General features: G+C 42.5%; 1 protein-coding gene across 4 annotated transcripts in view; it reads right to left on the bottom strand.

Annotated features, from left to right (window-relative positions):
* Window positions 1-10,753: 10,753 nt before the first annotated feature.
* The window catches only part of SLC25A13 (solute carrier family 25 member 13), a 169,827-nt gene continuing 167,991 nt past the window's right edge, over window positions 10,754-12,589 (bottom strand). For all 4 annotated transcript variants that reach the window (XM_045828248.1, XM_045828249.1, XM_045828250.1 and 1 more), the window contains 3 exons: window positions 12,341-12,499; window positions 12,158-12,248; window positions 10,754-11,871 (listed from right to left, as the gene is read on the bottom strand). In XM_045828248.1, coding sequence (XP_045684204.1) covers window positions 11,685-11,871; window positions 12,158-12,248; window positions 12,341-12,499 — 437 coding nt within the window. In that variant the 3' untranslated portion in view covers window positions 10,754-11,684. The remainder of the gene's footprint in view (window positions 11,872-12,157; window positions 12,249-12,340; window positions 12,500-12,589) is intronic.

Raw genomic sequence — 12,589 nt, 5'->3', positions numbered from 1 at the left:
TTTCAACTCCAAATTTTCTATTTGGCTGAAAAAAATATAATAATTTCTAACAATTGATAATCTCCATTTGGTGAGGCATCATTCTCATACTTCCCTTTTGTTCTTTAGACATGGTTTTCTTTAGTTTGTTTAGTACATTTATAATAGCTGATTTAAGTCTCTGTCTAGAAAATTCAGTGTCTGGGATTTCTCAGGCACAGTTTCTATTGATTTTTTCCGGTGTATATGACATACTTTGTTTTTTCTTTGCATGTGTAAATTTTGTTGTTGTTGAAAGCTGGGTATTGTAATATACACACTAATAGTGATATTAATTGGCACCCTCTTAAATGCCTGGAAAAAGCTCTCTCAGTATTTGCCAAGTATACTTATCATTTCTAGTAGATTTTGTCCTGCTCACGGGTGTGTTGAGGTGCACTTCCACCACTCAGCCAGGCAGTTTGCCGCTCTGCGCGCGCCTTCACTTTCTGTTTTTTACTCAGAGCCTCGAGGTCAAGAGAGGCTGAGAGCTTAGGGTCTGTCTGTTCAAGTCTCCTGAGCTTTTCCACAGTTCTGAGTTGGTGTGTGTGTTCTTCCAGATTCTCAGGAACATCTCAGAGAGATTCACAGCTCTTACAGACATTTTATTCCCTAGCCTGTCCTCTCGAGTGTTTGGTTAGTCCAGCGACTTTCAACTGGTGTGCCACAAGAACTTTTAAGACTTGCAATACCTGAATATTTAGTCAGGGGCACTGACCTCTTTTCCCTCTGATTGTTAAATAGAAAAATGACAATAGCCAACACAACACACAACAATAGCCATCTGGTAAGAATGAATCAAACTTATACCTATTTCTTTGGTCGGATTGACGAAATATATATGGTTTGGTGTTCTGAAGAATTTTAGTAATTAGTTTGTGTGCCATGAGAAGAAAAAGGATGAAAATCGCTGGGTTAGTCTACTGTTTGCCCTGGCATTATTACCTCAGAGAGCAGCAACTAAGATATGAGCCTGTGAATGCTGACAAATGCCTTCTAGGGAGCAGTTAGCACTGAGCCAGTTCCAGGAGTTAGGTGAAATAAAGATAAGCCTTTTGTGGTAGTTTATCAGGGAGGCACCAGCCAGGTCCGAACAGAGGATTAGAACTTGGTGGGTGAGGTTATTTCTGCTTCCTAGTGATCCTGGGAATGCGAACTATTATATGCAGAGCCATAGCTGCACCAGGGAGCAGGGATGGGACTAGCGTGAATTAAAATGCTACAAAGGTCTTTGATTAGTTCTCAGAGTTCAAGAACAAGAGTTGATTTGAACAATTTAGCTGAACTTAATTCCTCTCCTCCTCCCTTCCTCCCTCCCTCCCTTCCTTCCTTCCTTCCTTTTTCTTTCTTTTCTTTCTTATTGTTTTTATGGAGGGTCACAATTTGGAGCCCCTTACTTTGCCATTTTGACTGACTGATATAATTTCCACCCTTTTAATCTGTTTGTGTTTTTGTATTTGAGGTATATCTTTTATAGACAACTTACACGTAACAGTCTCTGCCTGAATTTTTTTTTTTTTATTTCTTGAGTTCACAGTGAGAGAGAGAGAGAGAGAGAGAGAGAGAGAGAGAGAGAGAGAGCGGAACATTGATTTGTTCTGTTTATACATTCATTGGTGGCTTCCTGTGTGTGCCCTGACTAGAGATAGAACCCACAGTCTTGGTGTATCGGGTTTACACTCTCACCAACTGAGCTGCCTGGCCAGGGCTAGTCTCTGCCTTTGAATTAAAGGGTTTAGTTCATGTACAGTTAATGTAATTTTTAGCATGGTTGAATTTTTTTTGTATTGAATTATTTTACCAGTCCCATTCATTCTTTGTCCTTCTGTTCACCCTCCCCTACTTTCTTTTCAATGGATCGAGTAATTTCTAGTATTGTATTACATTTCATCTGTTGACCTCTATTATTTTTAGTGGTTTCACAATAATATGGTATGCCTGTTTAACTAATTACAGATTATCTTCAAATGATGTTATGTCACTTCCCACAAAAGAATAGGTAACAGAATAATTCACTTACCTTTTATCTGTCCTTTGTTTACTTATTCTCCTGTATTTTCTTCAATATTTGCTATAAACCCCACAACACACAATTGTTATTTTTGCTTCAAGGAATAGTCTTTTGAGGATTAAAAGTATTTATAAAATAAAGATAAGTTTATGTAAACACATAGTAAGTTTATTTATTAAAGGTAAGTTTTTTAAAAAAAACCATTTTCCCTCATGTTTTTCTTTTCTGGTTCCATTCATTTCTTTCTGGAGATCTGGGCTTTCCATCTAGTGCCAACTCTGTCCAGCCAATAAAATTCTTTTGGCACATTAAGTAGTAAGATTCTGCAAGAGAATAATTCCCTCAGTTTTCATATGTCTAAATATGTCTTTATTTTGCCTTCAATTATGAAGCATATTTGGCTATAGAGTTCTAGTTTGACAGTTTCATCTTTTTTTAAGTATATTTTATTAATTATGCTATTATAGTTTCCCCAACTTTTTCCCCTTTATCCCCCCTCTACCCTGAACCCCCAACCTTTCAGCATCCCCCCCTTAGTTCATGTCCATGGCTTGTACATGCAAGTTCTTTGAGTCCTCTAGTTTCCTACACCATTTTTGACCTCTCCCCGTCTACCTTATGCCTACCAATTATGCTTCTTCTTTCCTGTACCTATCCCCCATTCCTCCCCTCCCTCTCCCCACTGAAAACCCTCCATGTGATCTCCATTTCTCTGATTCTGTTCCTGTTCTAGTTGTTTGCCTAGTTTTTGTTTTCATTGTTTTTCTTTTTTATTTTTAGGTTCATTTGTTGATAGTTGTGAGTTTGTTGTCATTTTACTGTTCATATTTTTTATCTTCTTTTTCTTAGATAAATCCTTTTAACATTTCATATAATAAAGGCTTGATGATGATGAACTCCTTTAACTTGACCTTATCTGGGAAGCACTTTATCTGCCCTTCCATTTTAAATGATAGCTTTGTTGGATAGAGTAAGCTTGGATGTAGGGCCTTGCCTTTCATGACTTCAAATACTTTTTCAAATTTTTCTGATTCTTCTTTTTCATGGGTCTTTCCCAACTCTTAAATTGTTTCCTCTCACAAATACATAGATCAATACACAGTCAAGGATTGCGGAGCTCTCTGGAAAATTCCAGAGCTGTTTCTCAGAGCAGCTCCTTCCCGTTTGGTACTTGGTCTTAAAAATTCTAATCATCTCGGCTTCTTTGATTTCTGATTTCTGTCTTTCTAGTTTGGGGACCCTTCTGCGCCCCATGGGGGTCCCTCTTCCTTGCACAGTGACTAGAAAGCGCCCTGGGCAGTAGCTGTGCGCTAGTAGGTTTCACCTTGTTTGTTTTCTCTAAGAGTTCAGTCTTATCTCACCTCACACTCTGTGTTTTAAAACCATTATATCATATATTTTCCCAGTTTTCTAGTTTTTCATAAGGCCAGAAGCAGAAATCTCCCCAAAGTATAATTTTTAAGGCAGAAAGAAGTAAAGTTCAGCATCTATAGAGGCCAAAGCATTTATTTAATATTTGCTTTAGGGCTTTAATGATATATAACTATGATTATTTTGAAATTTACTTTTCAGAATCACTAGTGAAAGATAGCAGTTATCCCTTACATTGCACTTATGTCAAATACCATTTTAATTTTAATAACTTAGCCTGATCTGTGTGGTGTTAGAAGTCTTAATTGTTAAAGCAAATCAAGCCACCTTCTGTAATGAACAAAAGGAAAGAACGCCATGTTTAACTCCAAGTACCAAAAAGAGACAGAACTGATGGTTTCTGTACATCCACTCTCACATAGGCAAACTGTTAGAGAAAATAGAGAAATCACTTGCTTCATAAGTGGGGTTCCCAGGTAACTTGATGTTCCAGGTCAAGTGTGAACTGTCTCTTCAGCTAGGAAGAACAAGATACATATACTACATAGTCAGGCAAAACAAAAGCTGAGACTGAAAATGTGGAGAAATCACTACTTTCCATAGTAATAACATTGAATAAACATTAGTAATCACTTCACTACTGTCTGTCTTCAGAAGAAAAAAAGAATGCCTGTTTCAATTTTCCTCATCCTCCATTTTTATTTTTTTCTGATCATATTCTGACAGAGTGTAAACCTTTCATAACAATGGACCTAGCCCAAATGAAGGGGTTATTCCAAAAAGCAGCCTTTTGTCCTGGCTGGGTGGCTAAGCTGGTTGAAGTGTCACCTTGTACCCCAGGGTTGCTGGTTGGATCCCTGGCCAGGGCACACACCTGCGTTTTGGTTCCAGCCCTGGCGGGGGCTCATTCAGGAGGCAACCGATCGATGTGAGATCACATCAGTGTTTGGCTCTCTCTCATCCTCTCTCACTAAAATCAGTAAAAAACAACAAGAACAACATATCCTCCAGTGAGGATTAAAAATGTCAAATAAAAAATAAAAAAGCAGCTTTTTACATGGCATAACTGATTGTCAGGATACATAAATTCTCCAATTGACAAAGCATATCTCTCTGCTTGGAACTTATGTAGGTAAATTCTGGGTCAAAACAGAGATTTACACTTTGAAATACATCACTTTTGAAAAATAGAACAGGACATGTCTGGGAAAATTCCAGCCATTATTAACATAAGCAAGAATGGTTTGCACAACATTGATGCAACCTGGCAGCCAAGGAGAGTGGACTGGAATGCACATGTGTGGACGATGACGACTTCACTGTACTAGTCAGTGGGGGTGGTAGACGCTGTTGAGTGAGCATGTGTACTGTGTGTCTGCCTCATTCACAATGACTGAGCAAGTAGAGCAATGAATCTGCATCAAATTTTGCACTGAGCTTGAACATTCCTCCACGGAGACTATTTGGATGATTCAGAAGGCCACAGCTATGGGCAACTGGTGATCGGTAACTTCATCATGACAATGTGCTTGCTCACGCATCACATCTTGTGCAGAGCTTTTTGGTGAAACATCAGATTACCCAAGTGACTCAACCCCCCTACAGCCCAGATTACAATTTATGGCTTTTCCTAAAACTAAAATCACCTTTGAAAAGGAAAAGATTTCAGAGTGTCAGTGAGATTCAGGAAAATACAATGGGGTAGTTGACTGCAATTGGAAGAACTATGAGATCCCAAGGTGCCTACATTGAAGGTAACTAAGGCATCGTTGTCCTATGTACAAAGTTTCTTGTATCGTATATCTTCAATAAATGTCTCTATTTTTCTTTTTTAAATTAAAAAAAATATATTATTTATTTATTTATTTTTAGAGAGGGGAAGAGAGGACGAGAGCGAGAGAAACATCAATGTGTTGCTGCCTCTCACACGCCCCCTACTGGAGACCTGGCCTGCAATGCAGGGCACGTGCCCTAGACTTGGAATTGAACTAGTGACCCCTCATTTTACAGGTTGGCACTCAATCCACTGAGCCACACCAACCAGGGGTAAATGTCCCTGTTTTTCATAGTACATGGCTGGCCACCTTCTGGACAGAAACTATCTGTCTATATATGCACACACACATATCTATATTTGATGTGGGTCAGTAAGTACTTTGCTTTCGTTTATATAAAAATAAGAAAAAGGGCAGCAAAATGCAGTTGTGGATAGCCTGTCTTTAGCTTTAGAGGTAGGAGGAAACGTTGGGAATGGAGTGAGACTTTTCCACCGTTAGTGGTGACAGAGATTTTATGCCTAAAAGTAATTCCATCAAATCCCACATTCTGTAAACTGTCTCCATTCCCTCCAGACACACTTTGAAGCCAACTACCCATAGATATTTACTTTTGACTTGGTTTTCCATTATTTTCAACTTTTGTTGAAGAATGGCATTTTCTAATTATAGTAGAGATTTTTAAGATGGTTCAGTTCACGTCATATCACGTTGCATTGGAACGGCTTGCAAATTTACCTCTGCTTTTTCCACATTATCTTCCAGTTTTAAACCCATGGGGCAAATGCTTCAAGTTTACCTCACCACTCCCTTTACTGCCTTTAATAAGCTATAAAATAGTTTAAGATGAATCTCAAAAGACTTGTCAGGATTCTCCTGGTCCTCAGGCTCAGGGGTTCTCTGAGTTAAAGGCACTTACTGTGGTAAATAATCAGAGATCACCCTTCCCTTGAGCTGGGAATGATACAGAGAACTGGGGACAGTAAGACATTCTGGGCATAGACTATCCTGAGAACTTTATGCACCGAGTTTTGTTGAGAAACCCTCATAGGAGAAGAACAGGGCTTCACTGCCATCAGACTTGGGACTCGAACCCTTACACCCTGGTTTACTAGCATAGAGACGGTGAGCAAGAGACGTCACCTCTCTTGAGTCTCGGTTTCCTCACTGGTAGCACAGGGGAAAGAATGGTACTGCAGGTCCTTGAATAATGTTTCATTCCAGCTCATTTTGTTAGAACATTGATAAGATGCCATAGGAACTTAACTCTTGTTTTTGTCAATTAGCCTATGGTAAAATTTGTTTCATTATATGTTGTAGAACCTACTGATGATACTCACTGAGGAGTTACACCTACTTTAAGGGTTGTGGGCCCTCATGAGCTCATACCTGGCATATAATATCTCATATTTAATGAGTTCTTGCTGACCAAAGAATTGCAGGGTGGGGGCAGAATTACTTACCCCTGTCTCATCTGAAAGCAGCCCAGTAAGAAACTAGAACAAGAACTGGGATAAGTAGCAAAGAATGGCAGAGGGAGGTGATGATAAAAGTATTTTTTTTTAAGATTTTATTTATTTATTTTTAGAGAAGGGAAGGGCGGGAGAAAGAGAGGGAGAGAAACATCAATGTGTGGTTGTCTCTCGTGCACATCCTACTGAGGACCTGGCCCACAACTCAGCCATGTGCCCTGACTGGGAATTGAACTGGTGACCCACTGGTTCACAGACTGACACTCAATCCACCAAGCCACATCAGCCAGGGTGGAAAGAGTGTTTCAATCATTCCTTTTTTTTAAATCCTCCCCAAAGACACATTCTTATTGATTTCACAGAGAGACGAAGGGTGGGGGAAGAGAGAAATACCAATGTGAGAGAAACATTGATCAGTTGCCTCATGTACGTTCCCCCACCACAGACTGAACCCATAAGCTAGGTAAGTGTCCTGACCAGGGGTCAAACCCACAACTTTTTGGTGCACGGGATGACACTCCAACCAATTGAGCAACCTGGCCGGGGCGTAACAATTCTTTTTTCCGTTAATCTCTATTTCCTTTTCGCCACTGAATGGGACAGACTGAAGTTCGCTTGCACAAGTCTGTTCTGAGGACTTGCGCCCATCTGAAGCTCACCCTAAGACCTGCTGCCCTGCAAAATCAAGCACCCTCCTAGCAGGCAGGCGTCAAAGCCGTGGTGGGCACTGGAGCCCCGGTGGCCAGGCCCAGGTGCGGGCTGTCTGTGACCTGGGAGCCGCAGCCTCAGACAGGCACCATTAGTGTGTCTTCTTAACTTTCCTTCTAAAGTTATTCGAAGGGACTATGGTTTTGCCTTAAGCAAAACCCCCTTAACAGTCGGGAATCTAAAAACAAACATTATTTTATTAGGTTAGCCCAGCAGATGAAAGCAGAGTGTTCCATTTGGACTCTTTGGAGTCAATTAATGGCATTAGCTAAAAAGAAACCCATCTGAAAGAGAGTTCCCGCTGTCCTCAGCAGCTGCTGAAGGAGAGCTCGCCACTGTGCTCCCAAGGACACAGGCTGGGGGTGGGGGGCGGAGGGAGCGAGTTGTAATTCATTGATAAGAAAAACTATTTTAATGACACAGCTTGACCCTAATATAACACTGATCTCAAAGGATATGATTTTCTAAAGCTTTACTTTTAACCATGAGCAGGACACAAGTATCCTATAGTTAACAGGACAGTTCTTGATTTGAAGTAACCAACTCATCGAAACCAATTTTAAATAGCTACATTTATGACTTTTAAAGTAAGTGAAAAATATGTAAGACTGTGATTGTCTTCAGCTACGGTTTTAACTCAGCAGCAAAAAAAAAAAAGGCCTGTGAAGCAGAAAAATAAGAGATAGCTCATTGAAAAAGAAATTCTAAAACTCCATCCATCCATCCACCCACCCATATCCATCCGTCCTTCAGAATAATAACTAAGAGCCCACTAAGTTCCAGGCACTGTGGACGTAGCATCAAAGACACTGTCTGTCACGGCCTTCGTGGAGCCCAATCTGGGCTTTCAATCTGAAGAACGCCACCGTTTTAAAAGACAGAGGTGGCGATGCTTTTAGCTGCTTCAGACTTTTAAAATGAAGCCGTGAGCCCCTGCAGACTTCGTAACATCAAAAGGAGAGCTCTTTGGTGAGGGCTGGGTTATTCCCCAAAGGTAAAACAAAAGGCACTCGCCTCTGTGGGCAGCACGGTTTGTAGCAGGAACATTCCATTGTTCTTCCCAGGGAAGGTGCCTTTCAAAAATCTCTGGAAAAATCCACATCCTGAAAGCGTTTGATTACCCTGAATTTGAAATGAGACGTTGCTTGGCGGCAAAGATACAAATTCATCCCCACGAGTATGGCTTTTGTGGTAGAAGGCACGTGACTTTTAGAGAGGGTTTGTCTAGAAGGTTGATTTCCAGGGCCACGGGATGGGATTCCTCAACGTCCATGATCTGAGGTTTCCCTCCCTCTACCTGCAGAATTCCAGCGTGCCTTGCTGAATACCTAGCAGGAGGAGGTTACAAGCAGTTTCAAGCACAATTTGTTCTCGTTTTCATTCCCTGCTCACTGAGTTATGTGCCGTTAAACATTTCCAGAAGACTGTCAAAATGTAAGCATCCTGAGGTTTACAGAGGCCACACCATTAAATAACATGTAAGCACAAAATTTTAAACATTGTTTTCCAGCGATGGTAAATATTTTAGCTAAGTAAAAACTGAAGCTTGAAATGCAATAAGCATTTAAATGACTCCTTTCTGTGCCAGAGTTCTTATTTTCCCCAGTGCAACCCTGGGCTGCTGGGATTAAGGCGACTCTAGGGAGCTCAGCAAATGGTTGTGGGTTATGAGGTGTAGCATGAGCTTGGCGACAGCGTGCCACCCAGCCTCAAGAAACCCAGCCATGACTGGAACCCAAGAATCAGTGTGTTCACTCTGTGGCCAGCTTCACATTTTTTCCCCCCCGCCTTGCAAAAAAAAAAAAAAAAAGCTGCTACAAAAGTCAGGCCTCTCTCCCACCCCCTGAGCAATCAGGAGGTGGATGAAAGGCAGAGCTGAAAGACTCGCAGGGCTGGCAGAGCCCCTGGGGGGCCTCCCGCACCCCCACCCCCACCCCGGGTGGGCAGGCAAGCGTGTTGGCGTGACACATCTTTTAGTCCTTCAGCGTGAAGGAGGGAAGCGACCAGCAGCCACAGCGCTGGCGACGTACGGCGCTGTCACTTCAGGAAGAAGGAAAACCCAGAACAAATTTGACGTGGTTTTCACCGCAGGGTGATTGCAGTCCCGTTCAAGGGTGTCACAGTCACGCCACCCACAGAGCGGAACTCAGATGGAAATTAGACCTCCTTCAGAGTGTCTCAAGCCACTGCCTATCTCTGAACAGAATAAGCTAAGGTTTTAAAGAGACGCAGCCCTGTGGCCCTGGCTCCTTTGCCTTCCTCATACCTCTGGCTTCTCATTTGCTGGAGGATAGCCCTCAGCTGCAGGTAGGTCTCCCTGCAGGTGAAGCCGAGACCCTCCCCCACCCAATGCAACAGCCAAGCAGGCAGAGCAATGCACCGTTTCTGCGATCTGGGTCACTATTCACTGTTCGTATCATGAAAAACTGATCTTCTATAAAATTTCATGGAAGTGAAGAAAAGGGTTACAGAGATTTATATTCAGGGACTTTTCTCCCCACTCAGAACACCAAAGCTTGAGTGCTTTGTTACTGCCACACCACCGACATTTCTAAGACCTGTTTGGAGTTTTGTGACTTGTCTCTGAGATTAAAGTATGAATATCAATCACTTACCACATTCAGTGGGGCTTGCTGGAGGGGAGGGGAGGAGGGATTTTCTTTTGGTTTGGCTGAACCCGTTTGGGTACCATGGAGGGAGTCATGTATACATATGTGCTATTTCTGGGGAGGACAGCAAAGCTCACGTTCACTTAAAAAAAAACTGGATTTGTGGATAGCATTGACACTTTCCAGTTTTGAACAGTAACTGAATGTCAACCTATTGACCTACAGCAAGCCAGATACTGGGAAATGCCTGTCTCTCATGGAGGGGAACTTTCAAACTGACTCCCGATCGATTAATCAGGGCCTCTGCAGGAGGCAGACCGTAGTGTAAGAAGAGCCCTAAATTTTGTTCAGCATTCTTTCCCCAGATCATTAGAGCACTGGCCAAAAATGACCAAATGTCAGATACAGTGGTATAAAGTTTTGGTACGAGGAAGAGTCAGGGAAAATACAATTGCCATCGTTTCATACCAATTTTCGTGCCCAATTTCCAGTGAAACTTTCTATTACTTTAATTTTCAGGATAAGAAACTGCGGAAAGTGTGGCGCAGGGCATGGCTAGAACAGACGTGTCAGTGTGCTAGGCTCCTTGCTCATCGATGGCGAAACGTGGTTTGTCTTACTGGGAAAACGGCGCACTGGCGTACCGCCAGTGGGCGGGCACGTGGCCCCGAAGCACCAGGAGGATATAGCCATGCCAACCGGAATAAACACCCCCTCGGGACAAAGCATTTGGAGTCCAATAATGGTCATTATTTACCATGTGACATACAAAAAAAGGAAAAATTTCAATAGCTTTAAAAATAGTTTATTTCCTTCTTCACCAGCACACAAGCCTTCTCTTCTGACCATTATGCAAGGCCCCACAAATTAAATAAAAACTTACAGTAGAGTATATGTGTCTTACATGATTCAAGATAAAGTGGATTTTAAATCAATTGGGTGCCAACTGCGAGGGGCCCAGGACAGGCACCAATGGGGGCGTGCACTTTTCTAGTGTTCGTTGCGACAGGCAGTAACCAGCACGTGCGCAGCCTACGAGAGGCCACCCAGCGTTCGCATGCCCAGAAGTGGGGCTCAGCTCATGGCTTCTCTTTGTAGTAAAACGCCAAGTGGGGTTCCCTAAAGGACAAAGCCTTCTCACTAGTAGTCTTGGTATCAGTAACATAATGCGATTATTAAATATCTTCAATATGGTTTTCATTACCAAAAAAACAAAACAACTGTATTTCCAATAAAAGCTTTATAATATAATCCAGAAGCAGAATTAGTGCACATTTAAAATCTGAAGCCAGGCTAAGCTGGCTATTTCTGACCCTTTTCCTGGCTTCCAGTTTCTTACCAGTTTACAGGCCCACGGAACACTGAGTACCTCTCGGTAGCCTCTGTGGGACTGCGACCCCAATCCAAGGAGAGAAGCTCTACTTTCTGTGCAGCTTTGCTCTTTCTCCCAAATCATGGGTGTTGACCAAAAAAATCCCAGCAAATGTCAGGTACAAACAGAGGTTTGTAAGCAGATGCCCACAGAGATTATGAATAATTTTACAGTGATCTGGTAAAGAAAACACAGAGCAAATGAATGATTTCCCCTTATAAAAAAGCCTGGACTTGAATCTGAACAAGAGATGGACCTGAAAGGAATGAAATATTGCTTCAGTCCGAGACGGGGTATTCTTTACCCGTGTAACGCCAGAGCCGTGGCAACGTCCCAAGGTCGGCCCTCCTAGGAGCCGACACGAGTGACTTGTGAGGTAGGTGCTGATGGCTTGAAGAGAGGTAAGTAGAGTCCAAATTTGTTTTCAATCCCTGCAAACGTTGCAACTGCCAGTTTGTAGCCCCCAACGTGATCGGGATTGGGAGCGGGCAGCGTGATCCGGGATTTGGGAACTGGCTCCGATCCCACGGGTTTCCTAAGAGGGAAAATAGAGTGAGAATCCGAGTTTGGTTTTGTTATTATTATTTTTTAACTTGTTAAAAACGACCTTCAAAAACCGAATGTCTGCCCCATAAAGCAGTTGTGGACTTTCCAGTTAGTTGTACGTTCCCCTTGGAAGTGGGTCTGAAGACATGACTTCACCACTTTCCTATGCCTTCTCAGTTTCCTCACAGGGCACAGGCTGGTGGACCTTTCTCCAGGATGGCTGAGCGTTAGAAGCAGCTGAAATTCAGGGGCACACCCAGCACGGTGATACTTACGTTCCTCCGAAATCGACGTAGAACCAGCGTTGCAGCAATTCATATGTCAGCAGAGTCACACCAAACTGGGGTGAGGATCGAAACACACGGGCTTGAAGAAAAAGTGGGAAATGTCAGACGTAATTAGATTTTAAAACTTCACCTGAATCCAAAGGTTTAGTTAAGGATGGATTATTTCCATACCGCCAGCTCCTTTCCACAGAGCTTTTGGGCCTTCCTCCCGCAGTATCTTCCTGAAGCAGTCCATCACGCCGCTGTAAGTGGTTTGGCCGGCCCTGGCGGCCACCTGTAATCGAGTCTTGATAACATCAGCAGGGGTCACTAACGATGCTGCCGGCATACCTGCAGGAAAGACAACACCATCAGTGTGCTCACATTCTCACTATATAAAAATAACTGTGCTTTGAACTGCTGGCCCGTGGAAAGAAAGTT

Source organism: Phyllostomus hastatus, unplaced genomic scaffold (genome assembly GCF_019186645.2).
Source record: "Phyllostomus hastatus isolate PE091 unplaced genomic scaffold, TTU_PhHast_1.1 phas_scaffold_78, whole genome shotgun sequence".
NCBI lineage: Eukaryota > Metazoa > Chordata > Mammalia > Chiroptera > Phyllostomidae > Phyllostomus > Phyllostomus hastatus.
This window is presented reverse-complemented; position numbering and strand designations above follow the sequence as displayed.